Source organism: Ranitomeya variabilis, chromosome 5, assembly GCF_051348905.1.
Source record: "Ranitomeya variabilis isolate aRanVar5 chromosome 5, aRanVar5.hap1, whole genome shotgun sequence".
In the NCBI taxonomy this organism is placed as follows: Eukaryota; Metazoa; Chordata; class Amphibia; order Anura; family Dendrobatidae; genus Ranitomeya; species Ranitomeya variabilis.
In genome coordinates this window covers 627,885,257-627,906,711 of record NC_135236.1, presented here as the reverse complement: position 1 = coordinate 627,906,711, position 21,455 = coordinate 627,885,257, and the positions used below count along the sequence as shown (strand labels likewise).

Genomic DNA, 21,455 nt, shown 5'->3' with positions numbered 1-21,455 from the left:
CAACTATTTAAAAAGATGCTTATTGTGTGCAGAATATTACAGATGGAGATAATATATTTTCAGAGGCACAAATAATTATATTACCATCTAATAAGGAAATTCTACAGTCAGAGAAAAATCCAGAAGAGCTAATTCAAAATTTCTTTAACTATTGATTCACTCCCAGATAAAATGGAACCTGTAATTATTTAACATGCAGGAGCTGATAAAACACAGATGTATCACTTCAACTAATCATTAAAATAATTAAGTGCTATGCAATGGGACCTAAAATCAATATAAGTACATAGGATGTAATTAACTATAATATAACTCATTGCTTCACAATTTCTGCATGCAGTAAGTATCATTTCATCAGGACATCATGGGGGAATTAGCTTCCAGACAAATGTAATGTTATAGTTGTGACTGATCTGTCAGAAATACTATTTTTTTAAATCAAATATTTTGAGGATCATTGTATTGTTTAGAGGGCTATGTGGAGATGGCATTATACAGCTTGGAGGGCCATGTGGGGGCCACTGTACTATTTGCAGGGCAATGTGGATAGTCATTCCACTGCTTAGAGGGCTATGTTGGGGGCTTTATACTACTTGGAGGGCTTTGTGGTGGGCCATTGTACTGTTTGGAGTGGCCATTATAGTGCTTTGGGTGCTATGGTGAGGGCCATTATAATGTTTGTAGGGCTATGTGATTTTCATTATGCTCTGTGGAGGGCTATGTTGGGGGCAATTATACTGTTTGGTGGGTTGTGTGAGGGAATTCTACTGTCTGTGGGCAATTATGCATTGTAAAAGGTAGTGTAGATTCTGCTATCCTGTGTGGAGGGTTATGTGAGGGCCATGATACTGTGTGGAGGTGTATGGAGCCCAACACACAGTATGGAGGGCCATTACACGGTATGGAGGGCTATTATACTGTGTGGAGGGCCATGATACTGTGTGTAGGCCATAATAGTATGTGGAGAGCTGTGGGGGCCTCATACTGTGTGTGAGGACTGTGTTGTGGCCATCTTCTTATTTGTGGACAACTGCGGGGTCCACCATACTGTGTTGGAGTTTCTGTGGGGACATTAAACTGTTTGGGTCACTGTCGGTCTATCATGCTTTGTCTGGGGGGGACCTTGGATTTCTCATACTGTCTGAATGGAAGGTAATGTGGAGAAATTCACTGTGCGGGCATCATACTGTGTTTGGGGGGCACTTTTGTTGGCATCATACTTTATGGGGGCATGAAAGGGGTATCTTAATACGTGAGCACACTAAAGGGCTTCAATGGGCCAAAATTGCTTTGTAAAGGCTGCAAAATTGTGGGACATGCTCTTCTCTTCTGTTACCCTGCTGAATTTTTGTATTCTTTTTAGAGCAGTGGGAGGGGGGGAGGAGACAATAAGAACTTCTGCTGTGGACCCACATGATGTCTAGGTACGCCCATCTGTGCCTCTTCGTTTGGCCTTCACCTGTCTGGTTTATGTAGGTTACTGATTTACCTGTGCATCATGCCATCATGGTGCACATTATGAAATCATGATGTGCATCTAATGGAGGAGCGGACTAAGCCTCAGGCAATATAAATTGTCATGTGACATCATGACATGTGTCATGACGATACGGTGTGAAGTAGTGTCAGAGCCCCAGAAGACCTGGTCCAAAGTGAAGAGGACACTAATGCATAATAAGGAACATTCAATTCGCATCAAATAACTTGCAATTCAAATTGAATTTCTCTCAAGAAATTTGAGATCTGTTGAAGTTGAATATCTGCAAATTCAATCATCTCTAATTTGTATATCTTTGTTTTTGTCATGAGTGCGTCATGTCCTCCTGGGATATCTGGGGTTAGAAGATCACAACATATTGCGAATCACAGATCTTCCATTTAGCCTAGGTGTTTGTGTTTCATATTAAATGGATTTTGTTTACTTTGGGGCTGAAGAGGTTAACAACCCTTTCTATGCTGATTAGAAACTTGCAGCTCCATCTCACAGCTATTCCTGGTCTGGTCATTTCCTCTCTCTATAAAATCTGCCCAGATCTCCTTTTCCTTGCCAGTGAAAGTTTTGTTTCCTAGCTCCTTGAAGTCGCTGTGCTGACTTGGAGGTCATTGTTGCTGCAGGAGATTGATGCATGCTGTGTTTGGGTGTATGCTTTCCTCATTGTTTTATTCCCATTTGGTTACCACATTCCTACCCTTCCCCATATACCTTTCTACTAGTGTTGAGCGTTCCGATACTGCAAGTATCGGGTATCGGCCGATATTTGCTGTATCGGAATTCCGATACCGAGTTCCGATATTTTTGTGATATCGTAAATCAGAATTGGAAGTTCCCAGTGTATGGTTCCCAGGGTCTGGAGGAGAGGAGACTCTCCTTCAGGCCCTGAGATCCATATTCATGTAAAAAATAAAGAATTAAAATAAAAAATATGGATATACTCACCCCTCCGGCGGCCCCCTGGACCTTACCGATGTAACCGGCAGCCTCCGTTCCTAAGAATGCAGTGAGTTTAGGACCTGCGATGACGTCGCGGCTTGTGATTGGTCGCGTGAGCGGTCACGCGACCAATCACAAACCGCGACGTCATCGAAGGTCCTTCACTCCTCATTCTTAGGAACGGAGGCTGCCGGTTACATCGGTAAGGTCCAGGGGCCGCCGGAGGGGTGAGTATATCCATATTTTTTATTTTAATTCTTTATTTTTTACATGAATATGGATCCCAGGGCCTGAAGGAGAGTTTCCTCTCCTTCAGACCCTGGGAACCATCCAGGATACCTTCCGATACTTGTGTCCCATTGACTTGCATTGGTATCGGGTATCGGTATCGGCGATATCCGATTTTTTGGGGATATCGGCCAATACCATCCGATACCGATACCTTTGAGTATCGGAAGGTATCGCTCAACACTACTTTCTACCCTTTGGTGAGTGTTTTTGTATGTTAGTTGCTTTCTTTTATCTCTGTTGGTCTTATGTGTTTATTCACTACGGCTTCTGTCCCAGGTCTCCTGGGAAGGGGGAGGGAGCAGCTTATGGTATAACAGGAGAATAGTAAGGCTGGTAGCCCATACTTCCCCACCTTTAGAGGTACCTTTGGGAGCACGGATAGTTAGGGTTCCATCCCTAGGAACAGTGCAGGGTCCCTTTTTATATTTACATACAGTCACAACGTGACAGTTTTTTAGTGTGTTTAATTTTGTTTGTGGTAAGCAAATAGGAGTTGGATTTAATATAAATGTTTCAAATTCATTGTTCAGTTGTTCAGTCATATGATTTGTATGTATGCATTTCTGTTTTGGTTGTTGTAATCTGAACTGTATAAATGGCTGTAAGTACAATTCCATGGTTGCTACTTTTAAAGATAACCTTTCACCAGTTTTAGCATGTTAAAGAGAGGGGTGGATGTGCAATACCTGGCTGCGGCCACTATCAGTAGATGGAACATCTCTGAGAACAGCTGTTTGGCTTGGGTTCTGGGTATCGCACCCCCATCGAACAGACATTGATGATGACCTATCCTACGGATAGGTCATCAATGTTAAAGTAGTGGACAACCTCTTTAAATATGGAATAGAATAATGACTGCAGAGCTAAATAAAATGTAGGAGTTTCATTTACAAATTTATAATTAGGTCTAGAAATATTTGAATAGTGACCGAATCTCTGTGATTTGGGCTCGGCATGCCACTATTTTTTATTTAACCCTAGAACGCATACCTGGGGCCTCGCAGGCCCGCTAGGTTAATTGATTTCCATTTTCTGCAAGATTACTTTAGTTAGAATTCTGAAACTCTAGGTATTCCTCAGGTACAGTGGGGCAAAAAAGTATTTAGTCAGTCAGCAATAGTGCAAGTTCCACCACTTAAAAAGATGAGAGGCGTCTGTAATTTACATCATAGGTAGACCTCAACTATGGGAGACAAACTGAGGAAAAAAAATCCAGAAAATCACATTGTCTGTTTTTTTATCATTTTATTTGCATATTCTGGTGGAAAATAAGTATTTGGTCAGAAACAAACAATTAAGATTTCTGGCTCTCACAGACCTGTAACTTCTTCTTTAAGAGTCTCCTCTTTCCTCCACTCATTACCTGTAGTAATGGCACCTGTTTAAACTTGTTATCAGTATAAAAAGACACCTGTGCACACCCTCAAACAGTCTGACTTCAAACTCCACTATGGTGAAGACCAAAGAGCTGTCAAAGGACACCAGAAACAAAATTGTAGCCCTGCACCAAGCTGGGAAGACTGAATCTGCAATAGCCAACCAGCTTGGAGTGAAGAAATCAACAGTGGGAGCAATAATTAGAAAATGGAAGACATTCAAGACCACTGATAATCTCCCTCGATCTGGGGCTCCACGCAAAATCCCACCCCGTGGGGTCAGAATGATCACAAGAACGGTGAGCAAAAATCCCAGAACCACGCGGGGGGACCTAGTGAATGAACTGCAGAGAGCTGGGACCAATGTAACAAGGCCTACCATAAGTAACACACTACGCCACCATGGACTCAGATCCTGCAGTGCCAGACGTGTCCCACTGCTTAAGCCAGTACATGTCCGGGCCCGTCTGAAGTTTGCTAGAGAGCATTTGGATGATCCAGAGGAGTTTTGGGAGAATGTCCTATGGTCTGATGAAACCAAACTGGAACTGTTTGGTAGAAAAACAACTTGTCGCGTTTGGAGGAAAAAGAATACTGAGTTGCATCCATCAAACACCATACCTACTGTAAAGCATGGTGGTGGAAACATCATGCTTTGGGGCTGTTTCTCTGCAAAGGGGCCAGGACGACTGATCCTGGTACATGAAAGAATGAATGGGGCCATGTATCGTGAGATTTTGAGTGCAAACCTCCTTCCATCAGCAAGGGCATTGAAGATGAAACGTGGCTGGGTCTTTCAACATGACAATGATCCAAAGCACACCGCCAGGGCAACGAAGGAGTGGCTTCGTAAGAAGCATTTCAAGGTCTTGGACTGGCCTAGCCAGTCTCCAGATCTCAACCCTATAGAAAACCTTTGGAGGGAGTTGAAAGTCCGTGTTGCCAAGCGAAAAGCCAAAAACATCACTGCTCTAGAGGAGATCTGCATGGAGGAATGGGCCAACATACCAACAACAGTGTGTGGCAACCTTGTGAAGACTTACAGAAAACGTTTGACCTCTGTCATTGCCAACAAAGGATGTATTACAAAGTATTGAGATGAAATTTTGTTTCTGACCAAATACTTATTTTCCACCAGAATATGCAAATAAAATGATAAAAAAACAGACAATGTGATTTTCAGTATTTTTTTTTCTCAGTTTGTCTCCCATAGTTGAGGTCTACCTATGATGTAAATTACAGACGCCTCTCATCTTTTTAAGTGGTGGAACTTGCACTATTGCTGACTGACTAAATACTTTTTTGCCCCACTGTATATAGTTGTTAGTAATTTCCAGTTGTTGATATATTTTTATGTTACAGGAATTTCGGTATAACAACTCTTTTTTGGGAATACCCCATATTCACATACCTGGGGCCTTTTAGGCCTGTACTAGGTTTATATGTGATTACAAGAGATGTTTTCTGTAAATGTTTTTCAAATGATATTGTAGATGAGGTAGTTTTGTGTACTAACTTAGAAGGAAAACGTATCGCTTCAGTAAGATAAAAAAACATGTAAAAATATAACAAAAGAGAAACTGTATGCTTATATTGCCCTTATAGTGAAACTCATCCAGAATGCCATGCCAACAGGAAGGACAAGAGACGTCTATTCTTGATGGAAATTTGCTATGAACTTTTAATGCCTACCATGATGGAGCGAAGCAACACAAAATGCTTGCAAAGGCAAACTACGGAAGCTATGATCCGATGTGGTATACATTTTCAGGAACATCCAGAGCCAAGAGAAAAAAAAAAGAAAGCGTTGTTATATTTGTCCAGGAAAAGAAATCTGAGCGTATCGGTACGCTCCTTAGCTGGGGTCACCAGGAGGTCAGATTCATTACGGATCCCCTCCTGGCAGACCCCAGCGCCGCTAGTGGGAATGCATCCTTACTTTGCAATTTCAAATAAACTTTGAAAAATATTTTTATTTGAGTTATTTCATGTTATTTGCACACGGGCCTAAAAGGCCCCAGGTATGTGAAAGTGTAGATTTTTATGGTCATGCGTTCTAGGGTTAAAATGAAAACAACTGAGATGCAATTGAAGTGTAGACTTTCAGATTTAATTAGGGGGGTTATACAAAAATATTGTGTGACAAGTTGAGGAATAGCCATTATTTTTCTACAAAGCTCAAAAGTAATTGGATAAATTAACTTTACCATAAAAAAAATGTTCATTTGTAATACTTTGTACAGAATCCTTTGCAGGCAATGACTGCCTGAAGTCTGGAAACCATGGACATCACCAAACACTAAGTTTCCTCGTTTGTGATCCTTAGCCAGGCCTTTACAGCAGCTGACTTCAGTGGTTCTTTGTTTGTGGGTCTTTCTGCCTTAAGTTTTGTCTTTAGCATGTGAAATGTTGCTTGATGGGGTTGAGATCTTGTGATTTACTTGGCCATTGCAGAATATTCCACTTCTTTTTCTTAAACTCCTGGGTTGCTTGCACGGTGTTTTCGGTCATTATCCATCTGTACTGTGAAGAACCGTCCAATCAATCTTGCTGCATTTATTTGAATCTGATTAGAAAATATAGCCCTGCACATTTCCTAGTTCATCTGGCAGCTTCTTATCAATAAACACTAGTGACCCAGTGCCATTGGAACCCATGCATTTACATGCCATCACACTGCCTCCACCATGTTTTACAGAGGATGTAGTGTGCTTAGGATCATGAGCTGTTCCAAACCTTCTCCACACTTTCTTCTTCCAATCACTCTGGTACAGGTTGATGTTAGTTTCATCTGTTCAAAGAATGCTTTTTCAGAACTGGGTTGGCTTCGTTAGATGTTTTCTGGCAAAGTCTGGTCTGCCCTTTCTATTACTAAGGCTGATTAATGGTTCGCACCTTGTGGTAATTTGCATTTGCCCTCATTAAGTCTTCTCTTTATGGCAGACGTGGATACTAAACACCTAATTATGGGAGAGTGATCTTCACTTGCGTAGATGTTGTAAAGTGTTTTTTCTTCACCATGGTAAGGATTTTGTGATCATCCACTACAAATGCACATACCCATCTGTTAATTTGGCCACTCCTAACATTTCTGTTATCTCTCTTAAGGATTTCTTCTTTTTTCAGCCTAATGATGGTCTGTTTCTCTTCCATTGAGAGCTCTTTTTACCGCATGTTGTGGGTTCACAGCAACAGCTTCTGAATGCAAATGCCTCACCTGGAATCAGCTCTAAACCTTTTACCTGCTTAACTGATGCTGGATGAATGAGGGAATAGCCTATTCTGCCAATTTAAGAGCTTTTGGGATAACTGCGTGCTATTACAAACACTTCTTGTAGCTTTTATGTCACAACAGATAAAAGCTGCAAGAGGTGTTTGTAATGACACAAAGCTCTGCTCCAATCTACACCGAAGATGCCAGCAGTGAGATCAGTGAGGAGAGTAAAAAGCTAAGTGGACATTCTCTAGGCGATTGTTGTTTTTTTCATGACACCTCCTGCTTATGACTGAGCAATGCCATGCAGGGGAAAAATACACAACTCCAGAGATGAATCTCTGCTAATGTTTCCTTGGTTGAACAGAGAATTTAAATCCAAGCTTTGCAGGCTAATATCTCCGCAACAGATTAAAATTAAAAACAAAAATACATTTTATTCATCTTTGCAGCCACCGTGTTATGGCCAGTTTAAAATGCTAAAACTTGATGTTTTTGCTAAAGTCAGTGCAAGTTAGACTCAATGTTAACCATGTACTAAATGGTTATTATTGTCAACAGATTTTCTCCATATCTTTCAAAATGACTACAGTATATGTTGCTCCTGCTATGGTGTCGTTGACATGGTTGTAATTAACATGGGAGTAGATGCAGCAGCTGATATGGCGTCTGGCAACAAGGGAGTTCATCTAAAGGTACCTTCACACTAAGCGACGCTGAAGCGATACAGACAACGATGCCAATCGCTGCAGCGTCGCTGTTTGGTCGCTGGAGAGCTGTCACACAGACCACTCTCCAGCGACCAACGATGCCGAGGTCCCTGGGTAACCAGGGTAAACATCGGGTTGCTAAGCGCAGGGCCGCGCTTAGTAACCCGATGTTTACCCTGGTTACCAGTGTAAAATGTAAAAAAAACAAACAGTACATACTCACCTTCGCGTCCCCCGGCGTCCGCTTCCTGCACTGACTGTGAGTGCCGGCCCTAACAGCAGAGCGGTGACATCACCACTGTGCTGTGCTTTCACTTTACGGCTGGCGCTCAGTCAGTGCAGGAAGCGGACGGCGGGGGACGCGAAGGTGAGTATGTACTGTTTGTTTTTTTACATTTTACACTGGTAACCAGGGTAAACATCGGGTTACTAAGCGCGGCCCTGCGCTTAGTAACCCGATATTTACCCTGGTTACCATTGTAAAACATCGCTGGTATCGTTGCTTTTGCTGTCAAACACAACGATACACGGCGATCTGACTACCAAATAAAGTTCTGAACTTTAATCAACGACCAGCGATATCACAGCAGGATCCTGATCGCTGCTGCGTGTCAAACACAACGATATCGCTATCCAGGACACTGCAATGTCACGGATCGCTAGCGATATTGTTTAGTGGGACGGTACCTTAAGACTTACACAGATTATAAGATTTACTTAGGCTCTAAGTAAAAGTGGAAAAGACATAGGACTTCAAAATTTACAAAAAGCTTTTCATCCCCTGTTGGAGCACGCACATGTCACAGAAGAATCTAAAAGAAATTCTGAAGAATCTGAAACAGATCAGTACCCAGTGTAGGAGCATTTTTTAAACAGAAATGTGAAAAAATTCCTATTATAGGGAATCTGTCAGAACCCTTATGCTGTTTATACGGTCATGTTGCTCTTTGAAAGATAATGTCAAGCATACTTTAATTTGTGCAATTTGTTGCTCTTAGACAGAAAAAAAACCTGTATTAATTCATACACAAATGAGGCTTAAGTGCTCTGGGAGTGTCAAAGTACTTTCAGAGTCCCATCTTACTAAACTTGACTGACAGCTCACACAATGAAGCAGAGAAAGGTAAGTTTGGTGGGAAATAGAGCTTGGAAGGCAGAGGCTTTGAAAGCAATTTGGTCACACCCAAAGCACTTAAAGGGCAACCATCATTTACATTTTTCTTCATAAATCAATAGTACACATGAAAATAAGAAACTTTGTAATATATTTTATCAGAGAAATCTGCTTCATTCTCTGTCAGGACTGATCTTTAATTCTCAACATTCTAATTCCCAGGTAAAATCAGTATTCAGTGATGACAGATTGTTACATTACTAAGATAGGAGATGAGAGCTGCTATGGATAAGATTCTATGTTTTCTATTTTATCAAATAAAAATTAAAATGACAGTTATGCATTAAGTCTCAATTGCATATTAACTAAGACAGCTTTTTTTCAATAAAGGAACAACAAATTGCAATAAATTAAGATATGGATGATATTATCTTTCAGAGAGCAACATGACCGGACCGTATACACAGTTTGGGGGTGGGGAGGATGGATTGTGCTGACTGATTGCCTTTAAAGCAGATTCAGCATGGAAGACAACAATTCCCCATCTTGGATATGCATCCGCCACAATATAGCATTACGTAGTATTACTCTCGCTATTTACTGATGTTAAGTAGGGTCCTATTCATTGAAATTGATACATTGACCTAATGAATAGAAGAAATGAATATTATGTTATTGTAATGAAGATTTGCAGTGATTTTGTATAACAGTGTTTGTTCTTGTATTATTGTCACCTTCAACAACTGGAGATTTTCCGTCAGCAATAATAAATGTGTAAACTGCTACTCGCCATCTCTATGAATCATACAGGATGTTCTACTAACAAGGATTTTCATGCATCTAATTAATGTGAAAGGCAAAGAGTGACGTTTTTATTTATGAAGGTCTACTATTTGCATGAATATGATTTCCGATCATTTCCTTAAGGTTTTGGATCCATCTATTCAGTTACTTTATGCTGTTCCTCTGTTTCTGCAATGCCTAGAGGCTGACGAGGACCTACAGAATAGCATAAATAAATTTGGCAGTTGACCTGGTTCTGCTTCTCTCAATTAGGAAGCTCTTTGTTTAGACAAAGAAGAAAAAAATGCAGCATGTGTATGATTCATTGATAGTCTCGCTCATGATATTTAAAGAAAAAATAGCACCATAGCCCATTTTATCAAATATTTCTGAGATTCGGTGCCGGTCTCCTGCAATCTCTTATTTTGGATACCTGTGGCCACAAGGTCATTGACAGAGGTCACGTCTAAAGGTCCATTGATCTAATCTTGTGACTGCAATGACTAATAGCTGTAGACTTACAAAATGATGCGTGACTAACAACCATCATCATGGCTCTTAATTCTCATCCATTAGCTCTACAGGTAAAAAAAAGCAATAAATCATTGCTTGGCCATGTGACCACTAGAGATGATGTCAGCACGGCCAGTTTCTTAATGGAATGTCCTAATGTTAAGACTATATTAATAAAGAACTATATGTCTATTTCATTATTTTTTAATATATAATTAAATGCCAAACTTTATAAACTCATAAAGGGAACTTTCCATCTAAGATTTAGTCATTAAATCACAATTACTATGCACTAGTCATCTGGGTGGTGCCTGGGTGGAAACAAGTTACAGGCTCCTCAATGTTAGTGGACCCATTCTGCACTAATGCCACCTGCTACCCGGCATCAGAAGTCAACAATAGCTGTGCAGAGCAAGAGGTCAATCAAGAGGTTAATGAGTCTTCTTGATTTACCTCTTTTAGTCCTCTGCATTCCAATCTCCACTTTAAGTCTTCTCATCTCAGCATGCTTAACATGTCACTATCCACAAGGATAAACGATACTTCTTGGATCCCGGTCAGATGCCTCTCACTCAGCCAAACCAGATCTCCAATTTGCACTGACGAGGGGCAGTACTCAGAAACACAGTGTCTGCAAATTTAGATTTTTGCTTGGCTTTTATCCTATGTCATGTGACAAGGCTCATTAATGGGTCGACATTGACTGTTAGGATCGCTACTTTCAATAGATGGTACTAGAGTTCTAGTCCTCTTCCTCTCTGAAGAGACAATTTACAATATCCATCTAAGAATTAGTTATTAGACCACAGTCACTATGCACTAGTCATCTGGGTGGTGCCTGGGTGGGAACTCTCTGGCTCCTCAATGTTAATGGACCCATTCTGTCCTAATGCCACTTGCTACCCAGTATCAGAAATCAACAATAGCTGTGCAGAGCAGAGGTCAATCAAGAGGTTAATGAGTCTTCTTGATTGACTTCTTTCAATCTTCTGCATTCCAATCTCTGTATATCCTACAAAGTTCTTTTCTCTGTTGAAGACCACGTCAGACTGTTTGAGAAATTAAGAAAAATAACTGTCTGGAGGTGAAAAGTTGAACACACTAGCCTCAATGCTGTGTCATGCCAAAAGTAAAGCATTCTGAGACCAAATATGTGTGAGGCTGCTTTTCATCCAAAGGAGTTGGCACAAGCCATGAACACAGAATGGTATCCAAACATGCTTCAAGAGCAACTTCTCCCTATGATAAAGGAGCAATTTAGTGATGAAGAACGCATGATGGAGACCATGTCACAAGGCAAAGTGATAGCTAAGTAGCTCAGTGAATAAAAGATTAAAAACTTTAGTCCATGGTCAGGGAAATCCCCAGATCTCAATCAATTGTGAACCTGTGGTTACTCCGCAAAATACAGGTGGACAAAAAAAAACACAGAAACTGTGATAGATGAACTCCAAGCACTGATTAGACAAGAATGGGTTGTCATTAATCACGATTTGACCAAGAAGATGATAACCAGCTGCCAGGATGAATTGCAAAAGTCTTAAAAAATAAGGGTCAACACTATAAATATTGGGTCTTTGTGTAAACTTGATGTATTTATCATTAAAAGTGTAAAAATGTATGCAATGTTTATCATTATACTTCAGTAATGGTAGAAACATCTAAGGAAAAGATCTAAAACACTGAAGCAGCAAAGTTTGTGAAAACCAAAGTTTGCATCAGCCTCAAAACTTTTAGCCATGACTGCAGTTCTATGTAGTTTTCATCTGTTTTTGTATCTGTTTCATAAAGAAAAGAATGTCCAGCTTCACCGAATCCGTAAAAAAGAGTTTTCTTTATTCACATACTATTGAGCATAGAGGATACAGACTTCAGCACAAGCCATATGGGTAAGAATCTCAACGCCTTTCTGGAGACTAAGCTCCCTTAATCATGACCATTCGGTGAAGCTGGACATTCTTTTCTTTTTGGACTCTATACGCCTGAACACAGCGGGTCCGTGCTCCCGAGGATTGGTTTATGCATCACGGGTGAGCTGGTTTATATTTCTTCTTTCAAAATCTGTTTCATAACCCTATTTGACAGAAGGTCAGGCCGTAGCTATGAGCTGGGGTGGTGCTGTGCCAGCGCCGACACAGGGCCCCCCGCCCATCATCGCCCATTAAACTGTATTGGCATCCTGAATGTCAATACAGTTGAAAGCAATGATGGAGGAGGGATCGTCAGCTGATGATCCCTCCTCCATCATTCTTCCTCTGCATCAGACGTCTCAGCGCAGCAGATGCAATGATGTCACTACATGGCTCCGAGTGCTGAGATGTCCGGCATTTCAGTATGTTCGCTGCAGAGACCGGCGCAACTGAGGAACGAAGAAGAGAGGTGAGTGTTGTATTTCGTTTTACATATGTGAATACTTTGTGGTGGCCATAACACTGTATGGAGGACTATGGGGGGTGAATTACACTATTGGGAAGACTACAGGGTGCATTACACTATATGAAGGAATATGGGGGGTGCATTATACTAAATGGATAACTATGGGGAGTGCATTATACTATATGGAGGACTATCGGGGTGCATTATACAATATGGAGGACTATAGGGAGTACATTTTACAATATGGAGGACTATGGTGTGACTTATACTATATGGAAGACTATGGGGGCACATTATCCTATATGTAGGACTATAGGTGGTGCATTATACTATATGTAGGACCATAAGGAATGCAACATATGGACTATGGAGTGCATTTTACTATATGGAGGACCATGAGGTGAAGTATACATATGGAGGACTATGTTGTGCATTATGCTCTATGGAGGAGTGCTTTCTACTATATGGAGGTAAGTGGGAGTGCATTATACTATGTGGAGGATGATGAAGGATGCATTATACTATATGGAGAATTATGAGGTGTATCATACTATATGGAAGGCAATGTGGGAATCATTATATTATATGAAAGGCTATGTGAGGCCCATTATACTATATGGATGGCTATATGGGGGCCATTATAACATTTGGAGGGCTATCTGGGGGCCATTATAATATTTGGAGGGCTATGAGGGGGCCATGATGCTGTATGCAAACAACTATACAGCGTGAAGGTTTGTGTGGGGTCTATCATACTGTATGGAGGCCTGTGTGGGGCCATTATACTGAGAGCTAGTGTGGGCCATTCTAATGTGTGGAGAGTTATGGGGGTGATTATACTGTATAGAAGTCTGTGTGAGGTTCACAGATAGGGGATCATATTGTGTTGGGGTCAGCATACTTTGCTGCCAGAAGAGAAGTGGCATACAGTAGGGTCATCATACTGTGCCTGTTGGGGGTACTGTGGAGATATTCATTGTGGGGGTATTATCCAGCATTTGTTGGGCACTTTAGTTAGCATCATACTTTATGGATGCAATAAAAGTGGAAATATGCTCTACTGTGAACCTGCCAAATATTAATTATTATTATTTTTTTTTTTTGGGGGGTGGAAATTAGAACTTCTGATATGGGCCGCATGATTTCTATGTATGCCCATGTCTATATGCCATGGTAGCAGCTGCCTGGCATTGTTTGCTACAGTTCATTTAACAGTCCTGTAATATCCCCAAGTTCCTTTCCATGTCAGTTTTACCTAGTGTCTTGCTACTTAGTATCTAATGGTAGAAAATAGAAAGTATTTTACACTCACAAACACATATCGTTACATGTGTTGGCTTTAAACTTAATTTGCTATTTTTCTGACAAAGTCTCCACTGTACCTGAATCAATCTATAATAAAGCTGTAGAAGCGCAAAGCACAGCGCGAAACAGCTGTCGTCTCTCGCCTGCTCACACGGGCTTCGGCTCTCTCTCTTCCCCGGCCATGTGTTTTAACTGGATCGTGTTGCAATAAAGGACTAAGAACGTGAAAGATTGGTGAGTGCCCTCATTTTCTTCTTTTTCATTGCTACATATTTATGGACACATTTTCATTGAGGTGCACCACCAAGTCACAACTGTATGGTTTGTCCATCCGAAGTCTGCACAAATGCACCTTGACTAGACCCTATGAGAAGTCGTTAAGACACATGCAGTGCCGCTCTTCTCCTTTTTTCTTTTGATTTTGGACAATCTATAATATAACAAATGCACAGAGAAAAGCAACCCGCACTGCCCGCTTTCATGGGTTGAGCTTCGAAGTTATAATATAACAAAGCAAATCATCTTCTATTTTCCTTCCTTTCCTTGGCTCCTAGCCACTTAAAATGTAATAATTGACATTATTTTAGATTATTGACATGTTATAAATAATTAACAGATAAAAGCTTATATTGGTTGCTTAAAATTTCAAGCAACTGCACTTGAAGTACATTAGTGCACATCAAAAGATAATCTTATGCTGACTTACTGTCTGTCTCAGCCCAGATCTAGATAAGTTCCCAAAGCAGACTAAACATTCTGAATTTGCAAGATTTGCACTTCAATGTTTTTGCATAATGTGCGTATAGGGAATAACAATCAATGAAAACATTTAGCCAAAGCCAAGCACTACTTTGCATATAATTAAAAAGAAGTACCATATATACTCGAGTATAAGCCGACCCGAGTATAAGCCGACCCCCCTAATTTTGCCACAAAAAACTGGGAAAACTTAATGACTCGAGTATAAGCCTAGGATGGGAAATGTAGCAGCTACCGGTAAATTTCAAAAGTAAAAATAGATACCAATAAAAGTAAAATTAATTGAGACATCAGTAGTTTAAGTGTTTTTGAATATCCATATTGAATCAGGAGCCTCATATAATGCTCCATACAGTTCATGATGGGCCCCATTAGATGCTCCATATTAAAATATGCCCCATATAATCCTGCATAAAGGGTAATAAGGGCCCCATAAGATGCTCCATAGAGATATTTGCCCTATATAGTGCTGCACAAGCGTTATGGCCCCATACAGATGCTCCGCACAGTCACTTGCCCCATATAGTGCTGCACAAGTGTTATGGCCCCATACAGATGTTTCGCACAGCCACTTGCCCCTTATAGTGCTGCACAAGTGTTATGGCCCCATACAGATGCTCCGCACAGCCACTTGCCCCTTATAGTGCTGCACAAGTGTTATGGCCCCATACAGATGCTCCGTACAGCCACTTGCCCCTTATAGTGCTGCACAAGTGTTATGGCCCCATAAGATGCTCCGTACAGCCACTTGCCCCTTATAGTGCTGCACAAGTGTTATGGCCCCATACAGATGCTCCGCACAGCCACTTGCCCCATTTGCTTTTGCTGCCATAAAAAAAAATCACATACTCACCTCTCCATCGCTCAGGACCCCGGCACTTTTACCTGCTCCTCGTGCGGCTCCGTCTTCAGCACTGACGTTCAGCAGAGGGCGCGCACTGACTACGTCACCGCACCCTCTGACCTGAGCATCACTGCCAGAGGACGATGAAGACAGACAGAGCTGCACTGGAACGAGGAGGGGTAAATATCGCACAGCGCTGCGCTCCCCCTCCCCATGTACTCACCTGCTCCTGGCGCTGTGTCCCTGCTTCTTCCCCGGCGCTGCATCTTCTTCCTGTATTGAGCGGTCACCATTACCGCTCATATATTAATGAATATGCGGCTCCACCTCTATGGGAGGTGGAGCCGCATATTAATTTCTGTAATGAGCGGGACCATGTGACCGCTCAGTACAGGAAGAAGCTGCAGCGCTGGAAGAAGCAGGGACACAGCTCCAGGAGCAGGTAAGTATAATTACACAGCCCCCGCCCCCCCTCACCTGCCGACCCCCGGGTATGACCCAAGTATAAGCCGAGAGGGGGACTTTCAGCCCCAAAAAATGGGCTGAAAACCTCGGCTTATACTCGAGTATATACGGTAGTAAAGATTATATATATATATATATATATATATATATATATATACATATATGTATATATATATATATATATATATATACAGTATATAATTACATTATTACATATATGACATTATTATTTATCAATAATTCTTATGATCCAGAATGTACAATCAAATTAATGAGTATTGATAGATAATAATGTGATACAATGTATAAATATATATATATATATATATATATATATATATATATATATATATATATATATATACTGTATATATATATATATATATATATATATATATATATATATATATATATATAAAACATTATTATTTATCAATACTTATTAATTTGATTGCACACTCCATTAAACTAAATATTGGTCATAATAAAACTGTCAAAAAAATAGTTGAAGATATCAACAAGTAAATATATAAAATAGTGGAAAACCAATACTAGAAATATTTTCCATGTCTTCTGAAAGTGAATCTGTCAGTAGGTTTTCCTATGTGATGCGAGAGCAGTATGATTTAAGGGCTGAGCGTGTGATATCTTGGTGATATTTTATCAATAAAATCACTGATTTATCAGCAGGAGATTATAACTACAGGACTAGGTGTCTTGTACCTCCTAGTCTTCTGTTCAGTGTAACCCCGCCCCCACCACTGATTGGCAGCTGTCTGTACAGTGTATATAGAAAACTGCGGGGTGGTGTGGGCGGGGTTATACAGAGCACTGCTGAATCTGCAGCAAAAGTGCCAAAATGACAACATGCAGACCAGCAAGTGACATATTGCTGGACTCAGGGATTCAGACCCTACATCATGTTGTTCTCAGATTACATAGCAAAAACCTGTTGACAGATTCCCTTCAATACAGTTACAGAAAAAAGCTAAACAAAAACAAACTGGAAGCTTATAGCTCTGGCCATGCCCCTTTTGCAGGCCATGCCCCCCAAGATCATTCACTGCCACCTTGATGCCAATCTGCAGAATTGCTTATTAAAGGAAGGCATCAACAAAGGTACAGAAATTTGCAGACTCTATTGGATGCATGAGAGGTGTCGATCACTTCTGTGAATCTCCTGGATGTTCTTAGTAGAGTTAACAATTGTCCCCTACACACTCCTAATCAAACAGGACATGCAGCAAAGTGATTAGTGGGGGTCCTACCACTAGTGCCCAAGTCATTACCCGAACTAAGGGGGCACTGCCTTTTCCTACTGCTATGTAATACCTGACCTGGGGGTCTGTAGCAGCCCAGTAAGCTGAATCCCCCAATAACAATACATCTCCATTATATGATTAAGCTTTGTTATTGATTTCATGCTGTTTACAGGGTTCTCTGTGCTTTCAATAATAATCGGGATTTCTAGGGATTCCTTCACTGTACAGGCTCCATGCAAGGAACAATGCAGTGTGAATGGACCCATGCAAAAAAAAAGAGAAAACCAAGCCAGACACATAGAAGGAAAAGAAAGAAAGAGAACAAGAGTCAAAACAGAAAAAGAGGCAGATGGGGAAGTAAAGAAAAATCAGATGCAGTGAATTAAAATCAGAAGCGGCAGGGAATTGAATAAAGCAAATCAGGATAAAAATGTTGAGTGCGCGAAGACATCAGCGTGGCAGACGCTCCGCTAGTAAGTTCAACACCGGCTTCATGTATTTTTAATCATGTTATTTCAGCTGAAGTCAGCAGTAAATGAGACAGCTCTAATGAGACTGCTCTCAACTTTGGCTCCACGGATTTCTCTCACAAGGATTCTTAGAAAAAAGAGGCAAAAACTTTAAAAGAGATTACAAATAAATATTGAATGTTTGGTGCAGATCTATTTCCCATTTGTATCTTCATTTTCTTACCCGCTGTATTATGTTTCCAGTTGATACAGAAATAGCAAATGTTTACTGTACAGATAATACGTTCCCGAGAACCAGCAACATACCATGGAACACTCACCGACTGTCAGCCTCCTGGATCCATGGTCTGCGCTGCCGCCATAAATGATGACGTCACCGTTCAACCAGCCACAAGACCACTGCGACTTGTGATAGGCTGCAGCAGTCAGGCACCATGAACCGCATGCCATGAGAATGACACGCGGTTCATGCCATCTGACCGCTGCAGCCTATAACAAGCCACAGTGGTGATGTGGCTGGTGTAAAGGTGACATCATGACGTCCGGTGCCATCGCAGACCAAACAGCGGCAGTACTGGATCCAGGAGAGTGACAGCAGGCGAGTATGACTGATTTGGTTATTTTTACAGAAGCCAGGTAATACGCACCTTTAGCATGGACATCATCTTAATCCCTTCATGACTTATGACATATAGGAATGTCATAGATCATGTCTCGGTTCATAAGAGCTAATTTGATCAGCTGACATGTGCCCCTAACAGCCGTGGGTGGAATCGCGATCCACCTGTGGCTGTTAACATGTTAAATGCAGCAGTCGATCTCTGATAGTGGCATTTAACTTGAGCTTACAGGAAGCGCGCCATTAACCCTGCACATTGGCGCCCCTATCACATGATCAGAGTGCGCTGTTGGGTTGGCATGACAATTGAGGGGTCTGCAGAAGACCTCTGTGCTTGTCAATGCAGATCTCTTATGAATGCTGGCCCCTGGCCGGTGTTCATAGGAGATGATGATTTTTGTTGCACATAGCAGGGCTGAAGTGATTGGATGATCGCAGCTTTAATTCTCCTATGGAGACTATTGAAGCATGTAAAAAGTAGAAAAAAAGATTTTAAAAATATTAAAAAAATGTAAAAAATATAAAAGTTCAAATCACCCCTCTTTTGCCCCATTCAAATAAAACAAGAATAAAAAAATACACATATTTGGTATTGCTGCCTTCAAAAATGTCCGCTCTGTAAAAAAAAAATCCATTTGTTAAATGGCATAATGAGAAAAATAAACAAAATGCCAGAATTACGTTTTATTGGTTGCCATAACACTGCAATAAAATGCAATACCGGGTGATCAAAACATCATATCTGCCTTAAAATGATATCAATAAAATCGTCAGCTCGGCTTCCAAAAAACAAGCCCTCAAACAGCCCCAGATCCCCAAAAATGGAAACACTATGGATCTGGGAAAATGGCACCTTTTTTTAATTTTTTTTTACAAACATTGGATTTTTTTCACCTCTTAAATAAAAAAGAACCTAGATGTGTTTGGTGTCTATGTACTCATAATGACCTGGAGAATCATAATGGAAAGTCAGTTTTAGCATCAATACACTAGATTTAGTGTACTTTTAAAACCTGTTCACTAAATGCTAAAACTGACTTTCCATTATGATTCTCCAGGTCATTATGAGTTCGTAGATATCAAAAATGTATAGGTTCTTTTTTATCTAAGGGGTGAGACATTCCAGCTGCAACTGTCGGGTGTCGACCAGACACTGATGACCTAGCCTGAGAATAGGCCATCAATGTAGTCCCGGACAACCTCTGTAAGTTAACATTTGCTTTGTCTGCCCCTCCTCGTGTTGTGTTTGTGCATGCTTCCTGGCCTAATAACAGGAGCACATGGTGCCATGTTGATTGGGGCTTGTTGGACACTAGTGATTTGGTGCCAAATGGAAATAGTAAAAAATTAAATTAATTCTAATCCGTCTATCAGCTATCATAGTGATCTTTAGAGGCCAAGATGGTGCGTGACTTATTGAGAAATTCCTGTCATGTGCAATAAAAGAGCTTTTTTCTGTCCTTCGGTTCAGTTTCTGAGGCGAAAAAAGCCTTCAGGGCAGATTAGACATCTGAGGAAGCAATCCTTCACCTTGGTTAGGTAGATGCAGTGATGTTCCATACTATCTATCATCCCGGCCATGTCATTAACTGCTGCTACTGAGCCTATAGGCTAAAAGCGTCTTCTCTTAGGTGCAGAATCAGTTTCTTTAGTGCGAAAAAACATAATGAAGACTTTCTGTGTCGTGCCCCACAATGGAGGTTTTTCTTGGAGCAAAAGATAAAATAAATGACTGAAGATGTAATAAATCACATCCTTTAGTTGTCAGGCATCTAGCTATCTGTCTGTCTATCTATCTATCTATCTGTTATCTATCTATCTAGCTATCTATCTGCTATCTATCTATCTATCTATTTATTATCTAGCTAACATCTATTATCTATCTATCATCTACCGATTATCTATTATCTATCTAACATTTATCTATCTATCTATCTATCTATCTATCTATCTATCTATCTATCTATCTATCTATCTATTATCTAACATCTATCTATTATCTATCTATTATCTATCTATCATATATTTATTATCTATCTATTATTTATCTAACATCTATTATTTATCTATCTGTCTGTCTTTCTATCTATCATGGCAACGTTTTGGTTCAGGTGTGAACCTTTTTTAAGCCAGAACATTGTCATGTTGGGAGAATAAACAACATCATTTTTTTTTAATTGGACTGCTGCTATTCGCTTTTTATACTTACAGTATCTATAGGACTTTGCCTGCGAAACTTTGCACCCACACATCAGTTCGCTGGTGCTGCATCTCATTTTGTCTTTTTTATATCTATCAACTGAACATATCTATCTATCTATCTATCTATCTATTATCTATCTATCTATCTATCTATCTATCTATCTATCTATCTATCTACCTACCTATCACATAAATACCTATCTATCTATGGAACATTTATTCACTTCTGTTTTCTTCAATATATAAGTTATCCTTTAGTTAGAATTTCATCCTCTCTTTGCTGCATTACATTGCTTTAAAACTTATTACTTTTTTCTTGCCCCCCCCCCCCAAGAAATTGCGCCTTTCATGGTCTGTGAAAGGTGTTGCTGTACCATATACTGATTTCAGATTCCAGTTCACACCTATTATATAACAAACTATTACACACATTTCTTTTTCTAGAGTGAGAGCTCGCTTTACCTGCTGTTGCACTGGAAACCGTTGGCCACTGTTGTTCGAGTCCTACCGGAGCGCCACGTAAGACTGCTGCTCCTTCCATATGTACAGCACTGTACAAGACAATAAGATCAGAAGAAAGGTAAGGTTTGCTAGTAACAACATTTTAACACTTCGCAAAAAATATCCCAAATATGAAACATGACAGGAATTGAATAACCTATATTCTTTGCACTTATTGAAATCATATGAGAAAACAGAAGACGTTTGTCGGCAAGTTCGG

At 40.4% G+C, this 21,455-nt stretch overlaps 1 protein-coding gene across 14 annotated transcripts in view; it reads right to left on the bottom strand.

Moving 5' to 3' along the window:
- The window catches only part of LOC143776623 (protocadherin alpha-C2-like), a 513,355-nt gene that overhangs the window by 16,613 nt on the left and 475,287 nt on the right, over window positions 1–21,455 (bottom strand). For all 14 annotated transcript variants that reach the window (XM_077266154.1, XM_077266142.1, XM_077266143.1 and 11 more), the window contains one exon: window positions 21,197–21,285. In XM_077266154.1, the coding sequence (XP_077122269.1) occupies window positions 21,197–21,285 (89 nt within the window). The remainder of the gene's footprint in view (window positions 1–21,196; window positions 21,286–21,455) is intronic.